This window comes from Papaver somniferum, chromosome 6, assembly GCF_003573695.1.
Source record: "Papaver somniferum cultivar HN1 chromosome 6, ASM357369v1, whole genome shotgun sequence".
NCBI classification, from domain to species: Eukaryota; Viridiplantae; Streptophyta; class Magnoliopsida; order Ranunculales; family Papaveraceae; genus Papaver; species Papaver somniferum.
Window position 1 is genome coordinate 44751104 of NC_039363.1, and position 26664 is coordinate 44777767.

Below are 26664 nucleotides of genomic sequence, written 5' to 3' on the forward strand. Positions count from 1 at the left end.
TACAGTTGGGTTCGTCCAAAAAAAACCTAGCCGTAATTGATTTACAGTTAGGTTCGATCATAAAAAACCCAGTCGTAACTGTTTTACAGTTGGGTTCGACAAAAAAAAACACCAACCGTAACTGATTTACAGTTGGGTTTGACCAAAAAACCCATTCGTAACTGTTTTACAGTTGGGTTTGACAAAAAAAAAATCAGTCGTAACTGATTTACAGTTGGGTTTTGATCAAAAAAACCCAGCCGTAACTGGTTTAAAATTGAGTTTTCCTAATTTTACCTAGTTACGGTTAGGAGTTCACTATCACCTAACCGTAAATTTGTATTACGGTTCCGAAAATGCTTACACTGCCAGACACATGGAAATATGATCCAAGCACCTCATACCCTGCTACGTAGCATAGTAATACCCTGGCCGTTCCATAGTTGGGGACTTGATCCCGTAGGACCGATCAACCCAACGTCCTCAAAGCGTCACAAATACATAATAAAAGTCACGGAGTACATGTCCAAGTGGGTTGAAGCAATACCCCTCAAAGATTACGCAGGAGCTACAATAGCCGCGTTTATCAAGGAGCACATCATATGCAGGTTCGACGCGCCCATGATAATTAGAGAAGATAACGCAAAGTCGTTTGTAAACAAGGACGTGATCGAATTGCTCCGTCAATACAACACAAAGCTGCACAGGTCAACTCCTTACTATCCCAAAGGGAATGGGCAGGCGGAAGCAACAAACAAAACGCTCATCCGCATTCTTAGCAGAAGAGTGCATGATCATCATAGAGAATGGCACGAGCAGCTGCCATTAGCATTCTGGGCATATAGGGTCTCAAAGCGCAGCTCCACAGGAGCATTACCTTATTCACTAGTCTATGGAGAAGATGCAATACTACCTGCAGAAATAACGATCCCGTCTGCAAGAAAACCAATGGCTAGCCACACTATGCCCGATGAAATAAGATGCTTCGCTCATTTATACACATTAGAGGATAGGAGAACACGGGCAGAGATATTCGCAGAAGATTATAGAAAGCGCGCAGCTAATTACCACAACCAGAGCGTTAAGGAAAGGACATTCAAGGTGGATGAGTTGGTCTTAAAAATCGCCTCTCACGTCCAAAGAAACGCCAGCGCTGGGAAGTTCGTTGCGAATTGGGAAGCCCCTTCATGATAAGGAAAGTGGCAGAAAGCGGATACTACAAGCTTAGATGTATGAACGGAACCAAAGTCAAAACACCTATCAATGGAAAGTGGCTGAAAATTTTTATGCATAAGTCACACCATGTAAACATTCATCCAGAGCAATAAAAGTAAGTTTGTGAAAATGGTGCATCTAAAAAAGGTCTCAGAGCAGCTAAAGGCGCCTGATTGACTGAAAAATTCACAAAAGGTCTCAGGCAGCCAAAGGCGCCTGATTGACTGACAAATTCACAAAAGGTCTCGGGTAGCCAAAGGCACCTGATTGACTGACAAATTCACAAAAGGTCTCAGGCAGTCAAAGGCGCCTGATTGACTGAAAAATTCATAAAAGGTCTCAGGCAGCCAAAGGCGCCTGATTGACTGACGAATTCACAAAAGGTCTCGGGTAGCCAAAGGCGCCATTGACTGACAAATTCACAAAAAGTCTCAGGCATCCAAAGGCGCCTGATTGACTAAAAAATTCACAAGAGGTCTCGGGTAGCCAGAGGCGCCTGATTGACTGACAAATTCATAAAAGGTCTCAGGCATCCAAAGGCACCCGATTGACTGACAAATTCACAAAAGATCTCAGGCAGCCAAAGGCGCCCGATTGACTGACAACCTTTCAATAAAAAAAAGGAGGTGGGTAGGCGCGTTTTACTAACGTCACCTCACCAACATCCTTTCAACAAAAAGGAGGGGGAGTAGGCGCGTTTTACTAACGCCCACCCCACCCAGTACCCATTCACTAAAGAGGGGGGAGTAGACGTGTTTTACTAACGCCCACACCACCCAAGACCCACTCATTAAAGAAGGTAGAGTAGGTGCGTTTTACTGACGCACACCCCATCCAAGATCCATTCACTAAACAGGGGGGGTGTAGGTAGGGGTGCAAATAATACCCGAAAATACTCGGCCTGCCTATACCCGCCTGAGCCTGCCTGTACCCGAATGAGCCCAAAGCCCGTTGCAACCCGTCACGGGCTGCTTGTCCTGGCCTGATTAGTTTTAATGGGAGGGCTCGGGTTTTTCCTAAAATTTAATAGCCGACCTGGTACCTGCCCGAACAACCCGGCCTGGTGTCTGTTTAAATTTTTAAAAGTTTTTGTTCTAATGTTAAAGCAAATTGTCATGTATTTTGGTTATATTTTTAATTAAAATTCTTATTTTCATTTCTATTTCACATTTAGAAGATTAATTATTTAAGTTCATTTTAACCTACAGTTCATTTAGTCTCCAAATTATAAATGGAAGATATATCAGTTATTACGGAATTTTGAAAACTTAAAAAACACGAAGCCTGTTTGGCCCGCCTGGCCTGGCCTGCTTATAGAATGGGCTTTGGGGAAGTTTCGGGCCTCAAAATAAGTGCTTCTACCTGGCCTTCCCGGCTTGACGGGATTTTTGGATAGTTGATTATGAGGCATGTTTGTCCTGGCCTGCAGTAGAAAATGAGTCGGGTTGCCCGGCCTGGCCCAATTTACACCCCTAAGTGTAGGAACGTTTTACTAACGCCCACCCCACCCAAGTCCCATTCACTAAAAAGGGGAAGTAGGCGCTTTTTACTAATGCCCACTCCACCAAGACCCATTCACTAAATAGGGGGAGTAGGCGCGTTTTACTAACGCCCACCCCACCCAAGACCCACTCACTAAAGAGGGGGGAGTAGGGCGTTTTACTAACGCCCACCCCACCCAAGACCCATTCACTAAAGAGGGGGAAGTAGGCGCGTTTTACTGACAACCACCCTACCCAAGTCGCATTCACTAAAAAGGAGGGAGTAGACGCGTTTACTAACGCCCACCCCACCAAGACCCATTCCCTAAAAAGCGGGGAGTATGCGCGTTTTACTAACGCCCACCCCACCAACATACTTTCAAACAAAAATAGGAGGGCGTAGGCGCGCTTTACTAACGCTCGCCTCAACCAACACCCTCTCAATAAAGAGACGGGGAAAAAAACGCGTTTTACTAGGGCGTCAACCCTCTTTTATCAGTGGTAACCCCCTCACAAAAGAGGGAGGGAGTATGCATACTATCCTCACACACAAAAAAGAAAAACGAGAAGAAAGAGGGAAGAAAACAACACTCCAACTCAAAAAAGAAAAACTATTCATACTGATTCAGAACAAACATAAAAGGATAATAAAGCACCAATAAAAAGACAACCCTACAGAAGGACACACAACCTAATCGTCCATTAATGCCCGATAACGAGCAATGTCCGCATCCAAAGATTCCACCATCAAACGCCCGTCATCACACTAAGCAGTAGACAAGCGAAGATCCTGGTCAACTTCATGCACTAAATGATGGATGTCCTGAATAAATTTACCCTTAGCCTTGGCTTCAAGAGCAAGCGAAAGAGTGTCATCATGATCATCGTACTCTTTACGAGCTTTATCCTGATGAATTAATCGAAGCGTCCACAACAAACCTGCTTCTTCTTTTAAGACTAATAAACGCGCCAATTCGTCCTCGAGATAGGGGTGAGGTACGAGCGTAGATGCAGCCGCCAAGGTCAGTTTGTACCCAAGAAGCGCTAAGGCTATATGATAAAAAACCCAGAGATGGTAATCGGAAATGGAACGATCTATGGTAGCCATCAGCATCACGGAATCCGCGAATAATTGATCAGCCGTGTCATGAGCGGTAGCAGCTTCGTCCAGCGCTCGTTGGATTTCTAATGGTGCGCGGCCCGATGGTTCAGCTTGCCGAGAAATCTGGCACGCCTCATGCTGAAGCCTGAAGTTCTCACGCTTGGAATCTTTATTTACCTCTCTTTGCTCACAAAGCGCCTCAATCTCATCCTTCACCGACGATAAACGCGCCAATTCTTTCCCCTTGAACATCGAAACCAGCGCGGGGACTGATGCCAAAGTTAATACGTATACGTGAAGGGAATGAGCCATCTAGGTTAGATTTTCAATGGAGGAGGGTAAAATTTGGAACGAACCGTTCAGAACCCGTAGCCGGATTAGAAATGCAAAACTACTTATATAGGGAGAGTGTCGTTGTGAATGACGCAGTAACTACCCTGTTTCCAACGCATGCCAAGACACATGGTGACTCAGAGTATAAAGTGATTTGACTACTGGGTCATTTGACAATTGACCCAATAGTCAGGGGACTAATGTTGATACATGAAAAATAATACCCCTTAACGGGTCTGGGTGCCCCCCCCCCCCACCCACAACCAAAGGGGAGGTAATCCAATGTAAGAAAGGGGGACTTGGGAATTAGGCCCAAATCCAATACAAAACACCCATGGAGCAAAAGGGATAAGGGAGGAATTAATACGAAAGGAGAGACCATATTAGAGAAGGGATGGCATTAGTAGTAATTAAAGGAGTTTAGGACACATGACATGATGTCATAAAAGGAAAGGGCTTTTGGAAAATCTATATAAGGAAGGACAAGGTACAATGGAAAGACAACTCTCTCTCTCTTACTATTCTTAGCAAAGTTAAGGTCATTTGGTTAGCTAGGATGGGTCGGACCTAACGAGAATTTGGGTGTTAACAGTTACCATTCAATTGTCAAAAATAGCTTCCTCCGTCGTCCTAGTTACCATTCATTATTATTAATGCTAATACAGAAAGGGAAGATTTGTCATACAAAAAATATTTGGTTAAGGGGCTTTTGGATTTACTATTTATAACCCGTTTTTGTCTTTATTCAGTATGCCCTGAAATTTTTTAGTATGCCTTAAAACAAGGTTCATATTTTAGACGTACTCTAATTTAACTAGAAAATATACAAAAGATAATGATAATATTGGGAGAAACTGGGATTCAGGATTTCACCATCAATCGAATTCAATAGGTACATATAATGATTTTTAACAATTATAACTCTTTTATGGACTCTATTTCTTTGCCAAAAGTAGATTTCTAATACATTAATCGTAAATTATAAGCATGATGTATCAAAAGCTCTTACGTCAAAGCATACACCATAAAACAAGATCACAACTAATTAATGTAAATCGTAAATCAATTAAAAGTAATGCAAAAAGTCAAAAGAATCAAATATAGTTACCATTAAATTGTAAAAAATTGCTTCTTCCGTCGTCCTAGTGATGGGGTTTAGCTCATAATGTCAAACACTCGCTCAAAATATAGATACATAGCTCAAAAAATGCTTGAGAAGAATAAATATAAGATAATTGATAACACATCGAATCTGCAACGTTTATAAGCATTGCAGAATCGACTATTACAGAGATGTACGGCAAAACATAAACGACCGTCTTAACTGCAGCTGAATAAGCGACACTTTCCGTGATGGACCTTGACAGGTGATAGGTGTCCTAAACGCCTTGATTTATTATCTATCGATTATGCTTTCTTTGATATTTTTCTTGTGAATTGTGTATTTTACGTTTACTTTTGAGTTTTATAGGCGTTTTAGAGTTATATGAAGCAAAAAAAGAGAAATATGAGCTTAATGCATCACATGGAGACATTGATTGTTGGCGGAATCAAAGCGGGAAATGACTCAAGTCTGTAATGTGTGAAAACATATTATTATAAGGGTAAACAGTCAGGGCATCCCGTATCTGAATCTCGGGTGCCTAAATCCAATTATACCCTGAACTTAAATTTAGGTCGACAACTCCTCCCCAGTCCCAATTTACAGGGGTGTATTGGATTAAGATTTACATGGATATTTAACAATCCTAAAAACTCCTAGGTACTCAATTAGGATATGTAAGGAAACATTAATTATCAATGATATTCAATTAGGATTGTTTTAGATTCCACAAATATCCTAGGTATTCAATTGGTTTAGGATTTCTTAGGATAGTTATGGGACATGATATATATGGATTCTTATGGATATTTATAGGCAAAATATGTATATTTTTATCTCATATCTTTCTTAACCCAAACCACGAGAGTTTCATGGATTCTTATGGACAATTTTTTTTATCACAACATGTTATGTTTTTCCACCACCACCACCACACATCATCGACCACCACCGCCACCACGTACCATCACCGTCACCGTCACCACCATCATCGCCACACACCAACACCACTACCGCCCACGCCCACCACCTCCCACCGCCGCCACCACCAACCATCGCCACCACCACCACACCACACATACCAACCACCACCTCCACCTCCACCCGTCACCTCAACCTTTTTTTCTTCTTAAGGGAATCATTATGACCTTGATTTTTTCAAATATATTACTAACTTTTAATATACTTCGATTTAAAAAAATCTAACTACTCCTAAGACATCTATTATAATCCAAAATCATATATCTATAAGAATCTTAAATATTCTTAAAAAAACATTATAAATCCACCAAATTCGGGTATAACTAATATCTAATTTTATCTAGATAAATCCTGATCCAATACACCCCCGTTATTCTCTTCCATGCTTAGATCTAGCGACTAGGAGGACTGAACCAAGGGTTACCGCCGGCTAGTAACGGGTTTTCGGTTGGCTGTAGAGATGAGACTATTTTCTGAAACCAAGTTGAAGAATTAATCAGTGTGTTGAGTTCTGCTGATAGATGGGTTGAATTATTGGAGGTATTTCATTTGAAATTGAAGAAGATGAGTTCCAGAACTTTTGAAGGTTGTTGTAATGAAGAATTAGAAGCTGAGATATTGGTTAGGTGTTGCAGGTACAATGACAATGGGTTATGGAAGCTGTGGTGGTCCTGTAGCTGTTGTAACTGATGATGCAGTGGAGAAATGGGTTGCTCTAGGTTGTTTTGAAATTGAAATTGGTGGATGTGATGGTTGTACGATTAGATACTACATATTGTTCAAGGATCTTTAAATCTACTTGCATGTATTAGGTTTTTCCATACAGGTTGTCGAACGACAAAGTTGGTGGTATACTTGGTACCCTCTCCTTTTCAAAAATCACCTATTTATAGACGACAGAGAAAGAACCGTTGGCGGTAGAGTTTCTACCGAACGATATAGACTAAATCAATGTTGAACCCTTTTCCCATAATAGCGTGGCTTGCCAAGACACCTGGTATAACAAATGGAATTGTTTGCTAATCTGCATAGGAACCCACCTCGGGTTGCAGATATAGGATTTAATGGGATTACATCCCATGATGGGAGCCTTTCATGATGGGTTCTTTTAACAAAAGCAGTCTCATTAAATATTTCAAATGAATAAGCGATTCAATTGATTCACCATAAATAAATACTGATTCAATCTTGAGATATGTATAATAGATCGAACTAGCTTTTTTTTGAACCTACATTTAGGAGATACCTCTACAAAATGAGAGATTACTAACTAAAAAAATGGAGTTATTATGAGGTAAAATGAAGACTGTTATTTATGTATTTTTAGTAATGGCTAAATTGTATTTATTTAACTAGTTGTTAATCATTTATATTAGTTGTTAGGTTATATTAGTCATTAGATTAGTGAAATAAACATATAAATTAGGGTTTGGGATTTCAGATTGTGTTAGTTTTTGGGTGAATAGAAAAAACTAACCTATTGTTTGATTAATTAAATACAAGACTACTGCACACGCGCGACGCGCGTGGTGAAATTATCGACCAATCCATACCGTTGAAGGCTAACTTGTTATTATGCAAAACCGAAAAAAAAATTCATTCATACAAAATTCAAAATCCCAATACAATAAAATACAGTATAATTAATTACTCCCTCCGTTCTTTTTTAATAGGTCAGTTTTTTATGAATAAAAGTTTCAAAAAAATATGTCAGTTTACTAATTGTGAAAGTCAAATGTTACTTTAATTTTTTGGGACCAATGTTCTCTTAACTTCTTTTGATGACAAGTGCCATGTGGACCACTTCACTTTACTTCTTTTGTTGACAAGTATTATGAGGACCATTTCACTTCACTTCTTTTATTGACAAGTGTCATGAGGACCACTTTCAATGATTGGTTCTCTTAATTTCCTTAAATTTCTCTAAAAACAAAAACAATAGGAAATGATATTAAGCATATTAACGAAGTCATTTATACTCACAATTATTTGTATATACCCTCTGATAACAAAAATGCAGAACGGGAGTCAGATAGGAGGATAAGCACTTGGTTTGTCTAATTACTTTAACACCCTCTTCCCCTCATTTATTTAGTGGGTGCTATTGTGAAAAACAAATAAAACATAGGGCAAATTTGGAATTAGAAAAGGTCCCCATTGATTTAGTTGCTCACGTCACGTGCAAATGGACTGGGGTCCATTTTGTAAACAAAGTTTTACTTATGGGTCGGCTTTTATAAACAAAGTCAGTTAAAATACCGATACACCCTCAATTTATGTAGGTATTGTGATGAATACAAATAAAATCCACGGACAAAAATGAAAAACACTTTTTGCAGCTTCATGTTACTGTTCATAGGTAGGTTCCCTTTATATATTAGAATAGATGACCAATTCTGATATACATGATCACTCAGTATTTCTATTGTTTGATTATATTGATCAGTTCTAATATGCATAATCTTTTTTTTTTTTTTTTTTTGATATTTTAATTCAATCAAAAGGAGTGTTTGTGCAGTCAAAAGAATTCTTATAGTTGGAGACGATCTAACCTTCGGTGTTTGGGCCCCAAGTGCGATACCATTAAAATGGACGCAATGACATCTCTTAACAGCTGTATTGTAATTATGGTTCCATTAGTTTTTTCTTTTCTTTTTTATATAAGAAAACAGAATGAGTGCCATGAAGAGCAACTAACTCTAGATTACATAACGGTGTTCAGATGGGCTAAGACTAGCACCATGTTAAACAGTCACAATCGGATAAGGGTTTGGATAACTTTTGATATAACTATTTAAATCTTTTTAATGGATGTGCCAATTGAGAAAACAATCCCACTAAAGTACATCGACCGGTATATACGGTACCAGTTGTCCATGGCAATCCATAAATTCATCTATTTTTTTTTTAAGAATAAGAAGACTCAAATCGAACACTAATTCTTCATCATGATAGAGAAAACAAAATCCAACATCAACATGAACCTCCACGTAAGTTCATAAATACAAACATTAAGAATTATGTTGAATTTTCCCTCTTTTTGGGTTTTGATATTGCGAAGCAAAAATTAAAGAAACGAGTTGATCACCTGTGCGATGCACCAGTCAGTGTCGCTTATGAAAGAAATTAATAAATATTAATTATATTCAGAGAATATGTGACCTTATAAAAGGTAATTAGGGTTGTTCATGGTCGGTTTTGGTTCGGTTTATAGCCAAACCAAAACCGAAACCAATACTATTGGTTTCTAAAAATCTAAACCAAACCAATCCATTAACCATTGGTTCGGTTTCCAAATGGTTCCAGTTGGTTTCGGTTTTTTCCAGTGGTTTTTGGTTAACCAATAATTATGTCAAATCAAAAAAAAATACACAAATTTACAGATAAAAAAATCGTAATTGCCGATAGTATTGGTTTACACAAATATACAGACAAAAAAAAATAATCAAGAATAGTTAAAGCTTACTCTAATTCTAGAGATCAAAAGAAGATATATAATATATCTTAATTTAGTTATTGACAAATAAAAAAGAAGGAAGACGGGAAGAAAAAAATCGAGTAGCAGCAGTTGTAGTTGGGGGTGGAGAAGGGAGGCGGCTGAGAGAAAGAGGGAGAGTATCATAATGAAATATTAGATTTAGGGTTTCTATTTATCCTCTAAATCAATGGGTAGAATCTAATACTTTTAAACCGACGGTAGAAACTAAGTTTAAAAATTAATCGGTTCCCCAATGGTTTTTGGTTCGGTTTTCAGGTCAAACCAAACCAAACCAGTAATGTCGGTTTTTCAACTTTTTTTACCAAACCAATCCAAATCTAAATGGTTTGGTTCGGTTTCTTTCTTATTGGTCTGGTTCGGTCGGTTTCCAACGGTTAACCGACACTATGTTCAGCCCTAAAGGTAATAAACATTCAATGAACTAATAAAAATTCAATGCGATATAAAAAATAATTAAAAAGTCATGGCTCTGCATAATAATATCTTCAGACCCTATAATATTGTTCCAACTTCACAAATAAATTAAAAGCTCTTTTGTACCGGCTTTTTTCTTTCATATTCTTTAAATTTCTGGAGCTCATGTTATTTATTTTTTCAATATATATTCTTACCACTTTTGGTTCATCACCCAACTATTTTATGCCTTTATTGCATCAGAAAAAGCGACATCGAGATTACAATGCATCTCAAAGAAAGTCTCATCATCCGCTTGATTTTCATCTCAAATAGCATAAATCTATAGAAAAGTTACATGATGATTATGGGAATTTATATCTACATAGTGTAATGAAATATTTTCTAGTTCGGTAAAATTAATTTTATACAATGGAATATTTTTGTCGTCTTTGCAACCATAGTGATACATGTTTTATTGGCAGGGACGGTCCTATGAATGGGCTAACCCGGACTATAGCCCGTCCCTGAATTTGGCCCAAAAAAATTTTAGTATACATATTTGACTGATTTTCGTACTCAGTCGTATGAATAAACTAAGTAGCCCATTTTATTTCACTGAGTTTGCCTGCTATTATTACTAACCCACTTGAGAAATATTAGTTGGAAGTTTACGGTGAAGCCCATTACCATTACAGTTTTCAATCGAATACCTGAATTTACTTATCCCATAAAAAGTTTAAAGGTTTTATGGTTTTATTCACAAATCTTAATCTCATTTGAGGATATATTGTTAATTGATAAAGAAATCCAAGCATCAAAATCTCATCTTTTGTAGTCAAAATTTTTTCCACCGCCTGCTTTAATGTAGGACATATGAGCCCCTACATGTCCCTCATATACACATATGAGTTTCCTGCATATAGGAAATTGGCCCTATCCTAAGTGAAATTTTGGGTCCGTCCCTGTTTATCGGTGAAGTGGAATCATACATTTCCCGCAACAGGGGCCCATATTTATTGCTAAAAATCAAACCAGAAAATGTCATGATTATCATATTTTGATCCTAAATTTCATAATGACATTTTTGAAATAATAAACGTATTTGTGCTCACTGTTACTCTTTATTGGTTGGTTTTTCTCAAAAGAACCACATAAATTAAGAAAAAATAATAGTACCCACTTATATTCTGTAGAGTAGAATCATATTGAGCGAAAATACTTCAATATGTTCAAGCTTTTTCCCGCATTCTAAATAATCTGACCTTTGAAGAAGCTATATTTGCTCCGCCTGTGATGTCTATTGAAAATGGATTTTTGAGTTTCTTCACATTGTCTTTGTCGCTCAAATAAGCATGCACTATGAAATTAAATAATTGTTATCAAGATTAAATAATTACTATATATTATCATACGTACAATTTATATTTATTTGGATTTTTGATTCACGTACCATGATAAAATTTGAATTATGTCAAAGAATCACGAACTAAAGTTAACAAACCATTGCATGACTTTTATAAATAGTATATTATTTTCATAAATCCATTATTCTAATAAAAAAATATTTTCAAACATTATCCGAGGGAAACTATTCCACAACGATATGGGATCAAGCAAACCGCCTTTTCTTAATCAAATTCTCTTAAATGACTCTAAGAGAATCACTTTCCCCCGTATAATCTCTATTTAGTTCCTTTTTAATATATACATGCTTCAAAAAAAAATTGTCTAAAAAATAACATTAAATAAAAAATCTTATAAAGTGCTTTTCAAAAAAAAAAACAAAGCAAAAAAATGTAATGAAGAGAAAAAAACACTCATGTTCATTATGAGAACTGTTGCATTGATTTCTTTTCTGCTAGTTTCTTGTTGTTCTTTTTAGCATGTTTTTATTCGAGATATTTTATAAAAGGTCGTAAAACATGCACTTGATGCATTAGGATCGGAGACTAACCGAAGACCGTTTGATTAAGCCGTTAGTTGACTTTTAATTAAGGTGAAGCTCACCTCCATTTACTGTCATGATAAACATACTCTTGCGTCATTTGTTGTTCATCAATTTTTTGTTCAATTCGAAAAGTCTCTGCGATACTCTCTACATTCTATGGAAGTACTTCATTCCACCCCTGACTCAATCTTAGCAACATCAACTGAACTCTTTTTAGTAATCTCTTGTTTCCCGTACTCATTACTAATTAAATCTATAAACTCATTAATCTTCTCACCGATATTATTCTTCCAACAGATTATCAAGTATATCATCATTGAGGTGGGTGAATCCGACCAATATACTAGCTTCATCTAGGTCTATATTATTAAGTTTTTTTTTTTTTTTGAAACTTAATCTGTATTGTTAATATTTGCATTTCCTTGGTATTTAGGGATTTTATCTTCTTCATCATGTAGCCTTTCTATTTGTGGTTGTTAATCTTCGATTCTTCATAGTTCAATTTTCCAAGTTCAATCTCTTCCAGACAAACTCTGGATATATTCCATCACCCACTTCATCTTCAACATCTACATGCCCTAAAATAAGAATCATTTCTTGATAATGGTTTCTACCCAATCGGAATCACGGATTCGTATTATATGCCCTTATATATTTGACTTGAATAAAAAAAATGAGTAATTTCATAAGTGGGTCGGATCTAACATACCAAGTTAAGTTATTAACAGGTGTTAGGGCACTATGTCCTTTAAAAATTTCTCCAGGGCAATTTGGTAAAAATTCAAACGGTCAAAAAAGGTCTTCGACCCTGATACATCAAGGGCATGTTCTACGATCCAGACCTTAATTAGCCCATAAAGTTGCAACCCTTTTACAAAAATATCTCTTGTTGTTCCTTTATAGACAACAAAATTTTCTTTTCTCCCATGAGAGTATGTTAAACTCGTGAATTATGAATTATATATGTACTGCTTTCATGTGAGTCATTAAACTATGCTCATTTATGCACTCTATGAAGGAACGCATGTTTCATTTGGGAGCGATAAAAAAATGGAATGAAGTGATTATATACAAATTTAGCAAGTGTATATATGTATGCGTATGTACCTAGAATTATAAGATGGACATCTTAAATATATTAAGGTGCGTCTAAATGTGCCGCTAAATTAAAGGATTAGCGATTCTTGAACATAATTATGACATCCTTAGCACCATGGACAACACAAGGTATTGATTGGAGATATTTAAACGTATCATGTTCTAAATTAATCAAAAGCTATCTAGAATACTTCGTAGTCGGATAATATGCGTTTTTCAAGCATACAAATTTTGTTTTTCTTCCTAGTACCTCCCTGGGGTTGGAAGGTATATTTTGTGAGCATAATTCTTATTTACGATTTCTTAGGCTAAGTTGTCTTACAACCTCTTAATTAGGTTGTGTAGTGTTACGCATGTTGAAAATTGATCATTCGAGACCAGTAGCTAGCAAGTTTTCTCGCTAATCTTACCCGTCAGTAACAGTATTACAGTACCACAAGATGCGGGCAAGTTCTTTTGGCCTGACTTCCTTCGACATTGTATTAAGGCAAGGGTACAAAATCGTCCATTGTTCATTACATGGAGTAATAACTAACAGCTTTGCCTCACTGCAGGTTTGGGACTTCTACCCGTTTTCTAGAGACCACTCTTGACATACGTGAACCTCTATATCTATGGAGTTACGTTCCAGAATAAGAAAATTCTCGGTCAGATAACAACCACTCCTTTACTTTTATACCTTAATGTGTATGGATCACATTAATGGGACTCCCATTGCACCATTTTTATTTTCATTACCGCGGATGAAATTTATGAAATCAACAAAAAAGAAATTTGCTTGATGAGGGTGTATTAATTGGTGTCACCAGAGTAGTTTAGGAAAAAGAAGTTAAGTTTTTTTATATGAAATGGAAAACAACACTCAATATTATATTAACTATAAATAAGATACAATATGGAAAAAAAATTACGTCTTCCTTAAGTTTTTTTTTTTTTTTTTTTTTTTTGTTTATTTTTTCTGAACTTTTTTCTAGTACATCTCACACCTTTGTAACTTACTAAAAATCTTTCAAAAAAGAAAAGGTACGGCCTACGGGTTATTAAGAACCGATTCATCCTTAACTATCCATCTTTTAATTCCAACTGACAAATCACGTGAAACTTGAATAACCTACAATCAGTAACTATAGTCATGACTCATGTTATAATCTAATAAAATATAAATACACAGTATGGATGACATGGTAATCAAGTAGTCAACCTAACAATGTATATCTTCCACCTACACTAAAGGTAATACAACACTGACACAACACCAAAACTGGATATAACTTAAGAAGACCTAAAATATGATACAATTTTATGTTTAAGTCCTTCGTGATGAATCAGGTGAAGGCATGGTCAATCCCTACCATTCATGGCAGTTTCGTCTAACAAACTTTTTTTTTTGAAGCATAACTTCTGTTTTTTGTTCATATTAATTAATCTTTTTATATTTGTCCACTTTTCACTTCTTTAAATGTAATTTAATCCCTATCACTCATCACTGCATAACTTTACCGACCAAAAAAAGAGAAACAAATTTAATCCCTATCACAGAAGATGAATATCGAGCACATGAGATATAGAAACAACAAAAGAGACTTAATAAAAACTTAAAGTTTAAAATCTTAGCCTAGAGAAATATTTTAGCATTTAGTGTCAATCGGTCACATATTTTGAGGATACCTGAATACCAAACAAAAGTAGTAAATCAGTCACCAAAACACCACCTGTAAGATAAAAACAAAGAAGAACAAAATAGTTGAAGAAAGAAGCAACGTGGAAAAATGATCAGTCCTTTGCTCGGATATGCTTTTTATACATAGGCCAAGCTCACAAACTCCAGTACGTAAAATCAGGAAATACATATTGAATACATACTCTTACATTGATAGTGTCCCTTGTACATGGAAAACTCATGGCCAGAAATGGTAGAGATACATACACAAAAGAAAAAAAAACATATTGAAAACTTACACTTACATTGATGGTGTCCCTTGTACATGGAAAACTCAATGCCAGAAATGGTAGAGATGCATACACAAAAAAAACCAGAGAATGGTGGTCAGTAAAAGTGGAGAACTTGAGCGAGAAAAAAAGAACTCGTGGATTATGAAAAATACCTGAATTACTGGCTTAAGAACATCATATCCAATACCAATACATGCACTACTATCATTTATAGCAGATCACGTCAAATCATAAATCAATTTTACTGCTCAATATATACATTCGATTTAACAATGCATCCACAAAATATGAAAAATAAAAAACTGTACAGTCTCAATAAATATTAACTAACCTGTAGAATGTTCAACAGTGTCCACTGATCCACTCTGGGATCCAAGACCACTTTCCTCTAATGTCCTTTTCCTCTTAAGAACCCCTGAAGTACAAAACAACAAATATAAATTTCACAGATTAGTTGTTAACTCACTCATAGCCATTAACAGATACAACTCCATCAAAAAGAATTAAACAGATAAATAAATTATGTACATAATCATCAGCGGAAATAACCTGGAATTGATTTTGTTTTGCAGTTACTTTCCAAAACTATATTTTTACGCCTGTGGCGATTCACCCAAGCTTGTTCTGGTTCACAACTTTGTTGTCCTGACAATGCTATCGATTGTGAACTTCATGTAGGCATTAAAAATAACAATAAAATCAACCAATGTTTTGGAACATGATCTTATTATGTGATCTCATTCGTTAAAACATGCATGTACCTGCATCCGTATTTTCGAGCAATCGACGTATTTTCTTGTTTCTTCTCTCAAGTATCACGTCCTTATTCTTCATACGATCCACCCTTGCCTGCACGGGAGTCGTTGGATCTGTATCTATAGTTGGTTTCACGGTTCAACCCACAGATTTTCTTGCTGCATGGATCATATGTAAAGGTAAACAACGATCATGTTTATAAACCCACAAAATATAAAAGCATGCAGATGCAACACATTCAACCATAAAAGGTCCACATTTTAATACCTGTATTTTTTCTCTTGCGCACTCCACTCCGAATGTTGGCATCCTCATCCATTACCAAGTCTAAAAAATCATTTTGTTTCAATATTACGAAATTCTAGATCGTTAAGAGTACGATTCTAGATTAAATTATCAAGCCATTATATGGAATCAAAAGGATCTTCAAATCCCGTTTGATACATATACACGATCAATTTGCGACTATTATTGAACATCGAAAAAAACATCGTGGTATTACAAATAATAGATCAAAAGTGATGAGTTTCTCACCGTGATGTAGCCTGGGGTTCACGATCCAAAAAATAAACATGTTTATGGAATCAAATCAATGAAACAATAAAGACTTTTATCATATGAAAACCCAAGAAAAAACAACCGGAATAGTGAGAAGAAAAAAAAGTATCACCGTGATGTAGCCTGAGTTGATGATCCAAAAGATAAAACTGTTTCTGGAATCAATGCAATGAAACAATAAAGACTTTTATCGCAAGAAAACCTCAGCAAAAACACTGGGAATTTGGCCTTATATAGTGAGCTACTAAACCCAAAAAATTCCAAAAAAAAAAGCTTCTTCTCAGGAAATAATATAGTATTTTGGTATTCACATTTATTTTGATATCATATTCCAATATTTTCTTCCTTGTTATTTTGATTTCCACATTTATTTTGGTATCTCTGTAAATTATATTCCCATTTTTTTTCCAAATTTATTTTGGTTCTCTGAAAATTATATTCCCATTTATTTTTTATTATTTTGGTATTTCTTTTGGTGCGTCTTTTTTTCTGCTTCCAATATTTTCTTCTTTGTTATTTTGATTTCCACATTTATTTTGGTATCTCTCAAAATTATATTCACATTTGTTTTTTCCACATTTATTTTGGTATTCTCAAACTTATATTCCCATTTATTATTTTTTTTATTTTTTGGTGCGTTTTTTTACTTCTTTGGAATGGTTTTGTATTTTTTTTATTTGTATAGGAATTCATTTTATTTTTTTGTTGTTGATAACGTTTTTCTTTTTTTGGAAATCATTTTCTACAAAAAAAAAAATAGAGTTTTTTCGAGCAACGTGGTTAATCGGAGATTCTGGTTGATTCTGGCCCCACCATTCTAAATTTCAGCCAATAGAATTTCGAGAAAATCTTTTGGTCCAACGAAATATTATTTGGCCAATTATATTCTATAAATTATTTACCTAAAATTATAAAATTTAAATAATCTAAAAAAATTACCAAACAAACATAAAAAAAAATATAACACTATCAAAAAATAGAAAATTTTTTTTGTTAAAATTAACTATGAAGTATTCATCGTGATTTCATCATAAATTTAAATCGATCATAAAAAAACTTAAATTTTTTTTTTCCAAAGTCCAGTGTCCAATAATATAATAAAACTCATCTATTTACAATTCCAGAATACCGATAATTAAAACCCCTATTTTAAAATCGCAGTTACCCGTACAAATGATATGAAATTATCGAATTATTGATCAAATTTATATCAACAATAAAAAGAAGAATACCTGAATGGTCGCCGTTAGATAAGGGGATCTTCTTTCTCCGGGGCTTATAAAAGGTTTTGTTTATCCTCTACAATTATAGAGAGCACAAAATCATTAAGAGGAAATCATGTTGATGGTGTTCGAACATAATAATCAAGCAAATAAGAAAACAAAAAAAAATAGTAATAAGATTGCGGAGAAAAAAAATGATTCATGCCATTTTTTCTGAATATTATCATTGCATAAAAATAACAAAAAAAAAGAAATTCTTAATAATTTCGATCCATAAAAATATTAAGAGAAAATTAAAGAAATTTCTATTTTCGGAAGCGTAGAAGTTATTTTGGAAAAATAACTCAACAAATAAATGTAGCAATTCGAAATATAGTGGACATTCAAAAATATAATATATTGTTTTATGTTTTTGCATGTAAAAATGGCAAAAAATATTGGATGCATGATATTTACGGTAAGATACCTTTGGTAAAAAGTTAAAGGTAGACCCGTGATTTTCATAATCTAAACTTGCCAAAAATAACACAACAGGTAAATGCAGCAGGCCGTAAAAATAAAAATCCTAAACTATATTTTTAGACATTTTATTATTTTTTATTTAAACCAAATCTTTTTATTGTGGGTAATATATCTATTTATATAAAGAATCGAGCATAAACAAATCCCATCGTTTAACGCCGCTTCTCTCTTCTAATGGTGTTTCGTATTTTATTTTTTCCTTTTTCCTGATTTTGTTATCTGATCCCGGTATGTTGTTGTTTTGTAGGTATCCCTAAACGTTGATCGGTATTGTAAATGCTTAATGTCATTTGAATGGTAAATCTCCTCACTTCAAATATTATTTGGCTTTCCTTTTCCCCTTTGTGAAACCGATAAATAATGATTTCATGCAGAGTTCAAGGAAGGAGATAAATTTTTATACCAAGTTTGTTTTGTAGATAAGATGGATGGCGACTTTAAAGTCATAAGAAAAATCTTTTGATGCACCACTGTAAGCGCAGTACTTGATCGTGATGAAATCATTTTTTAAAATGTTGCAACCGCAATTTTTGGTCGGGATGGAATCGTTTTTATTTTCCAGCTTCGATTAAAAAAGAAGGTAATATCAACATCATAATTTTTATTCTTCGTTTTTTTTTTTGTTTTTGTATAACACGTATAACTTACGGGTTTAACAAGGATTTGGAAAAGATCTTGATTCACTTATCCTGGAAAATTTAGGAAAAGGAAGTCAATTTCTTTAAATGAAGATCATCATTCCATCGAGGAGGGAGAAACTAAGTAATTAATAGTCCATTTTCTTTTTTATAACTATATGAGTTAATTATTGGTCAGAAACTTGAACAAATAAAAAAAATTCTCTCTAACTATTTGTATTTATGTCGGAGTATATTTGTCCCTATATTTTCCTTGTAGTGGTATACTGGAAAAGGTAAGTGCCGAATATTATACGGGAAAGCTGTCCCACTTGATGTTTTTTTTGTTAATTAACATTTTTACTTTGAGTAAGGGTCCTAAGTTAATTGTTCACTTTACAGATGACTGGCAAAGATAAGGATTTCAATTTTCAGATATATGGCAACTTCTGATTTGTTGAATGAGTTGTCTAAAGACGGATATAAAACGGATCATGATCTAGAGTTGAAGATTTCGATGACCGTTCAATAGAGAAATAAAAGGAAATCCCTCAAAAAGTTTGCATCCTTCCATAGTTTTGTTAGCATTTTTGTTCAATTTTCACTTAGTCATAGAATAATACAAAATCCGATCATATTTTTTCGATTGTATTCCTATACTTTTACATGATTTGTGTTCATCTAATTCAAGTTTAATCTCAATGAAAAAGTCGATTATGTATTTTTTTTATGTAAATGAAGTGTTATATATCATACGAAAGTAGCTTTTGTTGAGAAATCATCAAGCACATTCTTGTCAATTTAAGAAATAAGTTTTTGTCTGCATTTCAAAGCAAAAAATACCAAGCTTAAATACCTATCCAATACTTGATGTCTTCTAGATTTTTTTTTTATGGCTTACTGTTTGTTGTACCACGGGTATGGAAGAAAATCAGTTTTTGAGAATTATTTTAAGTACAATTAACGGAGGAGCTCAGGCAGTAATTACTACCCGGACATTTCTGTCCACTGAGAATGAGTTTCTCAATGCAGTAATCGCAGCCTCATATGGAGATTTGGTAAGAAATAAATTCAAAAAATAGTACGTCGCTCATGTTGTTATTCTCTCTCTTGAAGATGACAAGATCAATGAAATAAATAAACGCATCACGCCCCTGTTTCCAGGAGAAGGACGTGAATACCTGTGCAGGGATTATGTATATTTTACTGCTAATAGTTACACCGAAGAAGTTCAGTTGTATCATAAAGAATTTCTAAACAAGATTGTAAATGCGTACATGCCGCCTCATGAATTAAAATTAAAAACTGGACTGCCAATTATTCTCTTGAGTGGACTAACCATGGACCAAGACATTGTTGCGTGCACAAGGTTGATTATAACAGAGCTACTAGAACATGAAATTGTTGCAGAAGTGTTAACAGGAGCTGCAGTCGGGGAAGAAGTGGTGATAGGAAAAAGTGTGATGAAATCAAGGGACACCGCACCATTAACTAGATGTCAGTTTTCAGTGAAAATTTCCTTTGCAATGCACACTGACAGATGCAAGGCACAAATCTTACACAGTGTTGGGTTTTACTTGGAGAATGACAATCCGTCATACATTGGCTTTTCAAATACATCTAAGGAACCATCAAAACAAAAATCACTATCATCAGAAAGAATGATTTACCATATGAATACACCAAAACCATTGTCCATCAACACAATCCTGAAAATTTCGGGTCTATAGACCATAGTAAACGGGGATCCGTAGGAAAATTCTATATCATATAGAGAGCTCCTCTGGTTTTGAGGGACCAAACTCCTTGATTCGAACCTTTGCATGTCGGTATCAAAAACCGGTGCCTTGCCACTTGGTTATACTCCAAGTTAAGGTATGAATTCCATGAATCTTTCGGGACCGTTCAATTGTGAACCGATTTAAGAGGCCTTTGCACAGCGATTCTCGCCTTAGCTGGGTGAGGAATATCCTTTCTTAAAGGCTACGCTTTGATAGTCTCTTTCTTTATCGAGGAAAGAAGGAACTTCGGCGAAAGGCTACCCCTTAGTTTCATCTATTCACTTCGAGTGCCTACGACAGTGAAAAACTTGATTCCAGAGGATTGACATCGAAGTCAGAATGGAATCGTGTCTTTCCATCGGAGCGGCTTTCACAAATATGGATAATGTAAATCAGACCTTTAATTGCTGGGATTTAACCTTAGCCACCGACCTACAGTTATCCTTAAACTTCCGTGCTTGGTGGAGAAGAAGCGAAGAAAGGTCCAAACAGTGGCCTATGATGGGAATCATGAATAGAGTAAGATTATAATGATTTGGGTCCTTAATTAGAGTTTTGCTTTATGTTTAATTAGGAAAATGATTTTTGCTTTTATTTTTCTTAGAAATAGATTTGTTTAGAGATCACAAACAATTCCAACTTTGTTATAGTTTACCTTTTAGTAAATGTTATGGTTCCCTTTTAGTAAATGTCATATTTAGCCTTCTTTTATTCATTTTTTTTTTTACACACTTAGACGCATCGCAATTGCCAAACAATAATGCATCTCAGACGAACTTGCATTTCCCTGTTTTTTCAAGGACACACTTGCCTGCTTCTTTGATGAACATGCATTTCCCTCATGTGCCTTCACAAACACATTCCTCCTGAGATTTGCTTCTCTATCTATATCTGCATCGTATACATAAAACTGAGCAAACGTTGGACTTATAGTAGGAAAAAGAGATGAAGACTACAAAGAAAAAAAAAATTACACCATGTTATCCTTTATATATATAAACCAAATGTAAGCGATCTTTAACCCAAAAAATTCACATGATGAAACTAGAAAATCTTCGTAGTATAAACATGTACGAGTATCACTACCTACACGCAGTAATCAAAAACAACATCAAAAAATGGCAGAAAACAACAGATTCACAAAAGAAAAAACACAGAAGACTTGCGGAACAATATGAAAAGGAAAAGTATACCTATCTCTACCTTGAAGAACTTCACGACCAGAAAAAAAAAAAGAGACATACAAAGACGACAAAGAAACCATAGGCGAAAGGATGTGAATCTTCGATTTGATAAGAATGATATGGTTTTATTCAACCAAACAAAACAAGTTTAATAATCGGGAATACAACTAAGGAGCCATCAAAACCATACACGACAAAGAATGTTTGCTATTTTCGATCAATTCTTTGTTGGTTGATGAATCACCAATATTAAAATTTTATTATTATCAATAATTTTGGCCCTTTTTTGTTCATTTTATGTTCTTGCACACTTATTGGGATTATTATGGTTTTGTGATATATAATCTTATATAAAAAGAGAATTCAATATTTCACAAGAAATAAACAGACCCGCGCATTGCACGGGTGACAAACTAGTACTCCTAATGATTTTGAATTATTTTTATTGTACAGGATTCACTTCATTCACGCGTAACTCCCACAAATCAGGTATTTTATTTTAATCATTGATCTAATTATTTTTTTAATCAGGTTCATGCTTTTGTTTTTTTAGGTATTCAATACCAACAGAAAGTGTAAATGCAAGTATTTTTCTTTTACCCGTAGTTTGGAGATGTAATTAGGGGAATCTTATTACAAAAACTGTAAATGGACGTTGGACATTGGTTTATTTTTATTTATTTATATGATATTTTTTTAATGTTTATTTATTTATATGATTGATATTTTCTTAATCATATGATTGATTTATTTTTACGATGAAATCACGATAAACATTGCATATTTTATTTTATCATGATGAATCATTTTTTTTTGGTAATGTTTAAGTTGTTTATAGTATTTGTTTTGATATGTTTCTTAGATTAAATAATATTTAGTAATTTTAGGAAATTAATTTCCAAAATGTGATTTGTTAAATAATATTTCGCAGGTCCAAAAGATTTTCTTGAAATTCTATTGGCTGAAATTTAGAATGGTGAGGCCAGAATCAACCAGAAGCTCCAGTTAACCACGTCGCTCGAAAAAATTCTATTTTGATATAGAGAATGATGAGTGAAGGCGGTGGTTGGTGGGTAGAGATGGAGCAAAATAAGGTGGCGGAGGCGGAGATGGAGAAAAGAAATCTCGATTTGTAACTTAGGTTTTTTAGTTCGTGTAAGAATGAAATTAATATGGTAGTATTTCGCATATTTAAAAAACCATGTGGGTAGTAAATAGGATAATGGGGGTGGTAATTAATACGGGTGGTAAATAGGAAACATGTAGGTGATAAATAAGTAGAACCTTCTTCTTTTTTACATCAACCAAAAATAAAAACTTCATATTTGTATAAGGGACGAGATCCCTTAACAATTATATTCTTTTGACAAAACATTTTGACAAAATTTTCTAATCGTGAGATCCATATATCCAACGGTTTCTATATTGGACAACAAAACTAGTGACAAAACACCTAGGTGACCAACTTTGTGGTACAAAAAATCCAGTCATATTATTTTAATAAATTAAAACGGTTTCATTTAAAAGTGGCACAAAAACCCTAGGTCAAATAATAATGAGCAAATTTAGTTTTGTCTAAATTTGTAAACTGACCTTTGATATAAATTGAGTTGTTTCAAAGAATTTTGTGCGGAAGAAAACAGAAACTGAAAACCATAGCTCCAGTTCCGGCGAAATCAAAAAATGAAAACGAGATTTTCTTTCCGTCGAAATCAGATTCACATCTTCTTCTTAGTTTACAGATTCAGAGAAATATTTTCTTCGTTTTTTTAGTTACAGATCTTAATTCAAATAAGAAGAATCATCTTCTATTGATTTCGATTCAATTCATAGATTTTTTTTTTAGGTTAGAACTGAGTCAATAGGATACAGATTCATAGATTTGGTGTTTAATCAAAGAAGATTATAGAAATCGTATCAACTTCGTTTTAGATTAAGTTGTGTGTTATATTCTGATTATTCATCAACGAATCAATCACTTCGTATTGATCATCTTCTTCTTCAGTTTAAGCTCTGTGTAGTATTCGGATTATTCATTAAAGAATCAATCAACTTTTCAGGCATTCAATTTTCTTTTTTCTGTTGAATTTTGATTTTCTAGTGAATAAACTGAATTGATGATGTTCTTATGAATAAACTGAATTGATGATGTTCATATTTTTTTTTTGATAAATCACATTTTTTTTTATTGATTGAAAAGCAAAAGACAAGCCTTAAACTTTACAGGACTGACTCAAGAAGAAAAGCAAAAAATAAGTCTCGATGATGTTCATATGATTTCTTATGTTTTTATTGATGTTCGAATGAAGGATTCTATCTATTTGGAATGAACTTTTTTATGATTGTTATGAAATTCAAGTTGTTTTTCAATTCTGTTGTTGTTGTTGATATTCACATCTGGTGAAACTATTTTTGGTTTCATCATTTTTTCTGTAGATTATGGATTCTGTTCTCGTAGTTGTATGTCAGAAAGAAGATTGTTTAACTTTTCGTATTGGCCTCCAAGAGTCATTTGCTAATTTGAAGACTAGTATATGCTCAATTTGGTGTGAATTCTCTCCTCCTTCTATGGAGATTTTTCATATGGTTGATGATCAACAAAAGGTCATTGATTCTGATTTTGATCTTCAATCGTTGGCTCTATTTAGTCTGCATAATAAAGAAGGAACTATGGAGTTACATGTAAGTCACAAAGCTGAGTGTTCTGGCTCTATTATAGCTTTTGACCAGCCACGGAGTTCTGTAATTATACCTTTAGAGAAGCCACGAATTGATTATGATGTTCCAGATAAAATTAAGGAACCGTTGAAGTCTGCTCACTGGTTAAATCTTTTTGAGGGAGTTGAACAGTTGTTCCCGGAAGATGTTCAACAAATTCGTTGTGATTTACAAAAGTATCACGCAACATCCGGTTATGAATTCAAGATCTACAGGAATGAGAAGTTGAGGATTGGTGCATGTTGTGCTAATAATAAAGAGGAGAAATGTAACTGGCATTTATATGTTGTGTCTGTTGATGGTGTTGTATGAAGTCCTTTTATTATCAAGTAACTATATAATCAGCATACTTGTGTTGGTGGATTTGTTAACAGACCACGGATATCGAAGAAACTAATTAGTAGCTTTATTATTGATGAAATTAAACGGGATCCTAATAAGAAAACTAGGCTTATTATGGAACAATTTACGAGAGAATACGGTTTTGACATTAGTCGTTATTATGCATACTCAGGGAAGAAGCATGCACTGAATACCACATGGGGAGAGAATGAGAAATTTTTTATGTTCTTGAACTGGTATAAAAACAAGTTGATTGAAACAAATCCTGGATCTCACGTCGTTTTGGAAGTTGAAGAAAGGACTCAAAAATTTCAGAGGATGTTTATCTGTTTTAAAGCTTGTAGTCGTGGATTCAATTTCTGTCGTCATGTATTATTCGTTGATGCGGCCCACTTGAAAATCAAGTACCTTGGTCATATGAACGCATCAACAGGTCTAACCGGGAATGACGGTAAGGTTTTCATCATTTTCTCTTTTTGTTTCGTCATTTTTTTTCTCTGTTGGTTTCATCATTTTTATTTTTGGTTTCATCATATTTTTATTCTTGGTTTTCATTGTATGCTTGTGTTTTTCTTTTTGTTTATGTTACAGAAATATACCCTCTTTCTTATGTTGTGGTTTCATCGGAGAATGAAGCGAACTGGAAATGATTTTTGGAAAATTTGAAGGAAGTCCTTTCTCCTTTGCGACCAAAGCTTACTTTTGTGAGTGATCGAGGTATTGGATTGGTAACTCAAATTCCTGTTGTATCTCCTGAGGCTTTTCATGGTTGGTGCTACTGGCATATGGAATGCAATATCAATACATGTTTACCAAAGAATTGCAAGGTCTATAACAAATATGTATTGGACTGTTTAAGAAATGTGCATATGCTTCTACTCATAAATAATTTACAGAGAATTGGGTTAAGTTGAGGAAGGTTGAAAATCAGAAGTTACAAGACTATCTAAGTAGAGCTCCTGTTGATAAATGGGCAAGTTTTTCTTCAAGGGTAGACGATATGGTAGGTTGTGCTCAAATATTGCTGAGAGTTTCAATGGTTCGGTCATTGAAGATAGAGAGAAGCCTATAACTGTCATGTTTGATGAGATCAGGGTGAAGCTTATGGACCAAATGTGTAAACGTCGCGAGGACTCTGCTAATTAATTGGCGTCAAACTCTATGTCCAGAGTATGAAGCTCTGCTCCACGACAACAAGATGCATGGTTGTAACTACCCAGTCACCAAGTCGTCGGAATATGTGTTTGAAGTTCATGCTTCATTAACACAGATAGTCGATTTGAAAAGAAAAACATGTTCTTGCAATCGTTGGCGTATTGACGGTTTCTCGTGTGCCCATGTTGTCTGTTGTATCATGGTGAATGGAGAAGATCCTTACAAGTATGTTGAACACTACTTTACAGTAAAGTTCTATCGAGAATCATATAAACATGCAATCAATCATGTTCCCACAGTTGAAAAGCCCCTGACAGTGTCTCTGAAATCGATGGTTTTTTGGTCCGAATAATGGACCATAGCCAGGACGTCCATCGAAGAAGAAGAGGATTCCTAATACAGGTTCAGTTCCCAATAAAAAGATGAGAACCTGTGGTTCCTGGAAGGTTTTGACCACACATAATAAATGGACATGCCCTTCTCGTCAGATTTCATGAGAACTTGTATCGAATTTCACTTTTAGCTTCGTTTTTAGACTATAATTTCAGATTTCATGAGAACTTTGTTGTGTTTAACTTAATTTCAGATTTCAGTAGATTTTTGTTTTAGAAGTTAATGTGCTGAAGTGTTTTCATTCTATAATTTTTCAGAGAATAAACAAATTTGATCAGTCTTTTGTCAGATTTTCTGTAGGCATTTGGTGAAACCAAAATAGGTTTCA

General features: G+C 34.7%; 1 protein-coding gene and 1 long non-coding RNA gene across 2 annotated transcripts; both read left to right on the forward strand.

The window, feature by feature from the left end:
• The first annotated feature begins 501 nt into the window (after window positions 1-501).
• LOC113290777 lies at window positions 502-1170 on the forward strand. The gene has a single exon (XM_026540361.1). It carries the CDS (start codon window positions 502-504, stop codon window positions 1168-1170), a length of 669 nt encoding a protein of 222 aa, XP_026396146.1.
• Window positions 1171-18312: 17142 nt separating this feature from the next.
• LOC113285692 lies at window positions 18313-19388 on the forward strand. The gene is made up of 3 exons (XR_003328867.1): window positions 18313-18443; window positions 18566-18726; window positions 19166-19388. It is a non-coding gene; the product is annotated as an uncharacterized LOC113285692 (long non-coding RNA).
• Window positions 19389-26664: the final 7276 nt, after the last annotated feature.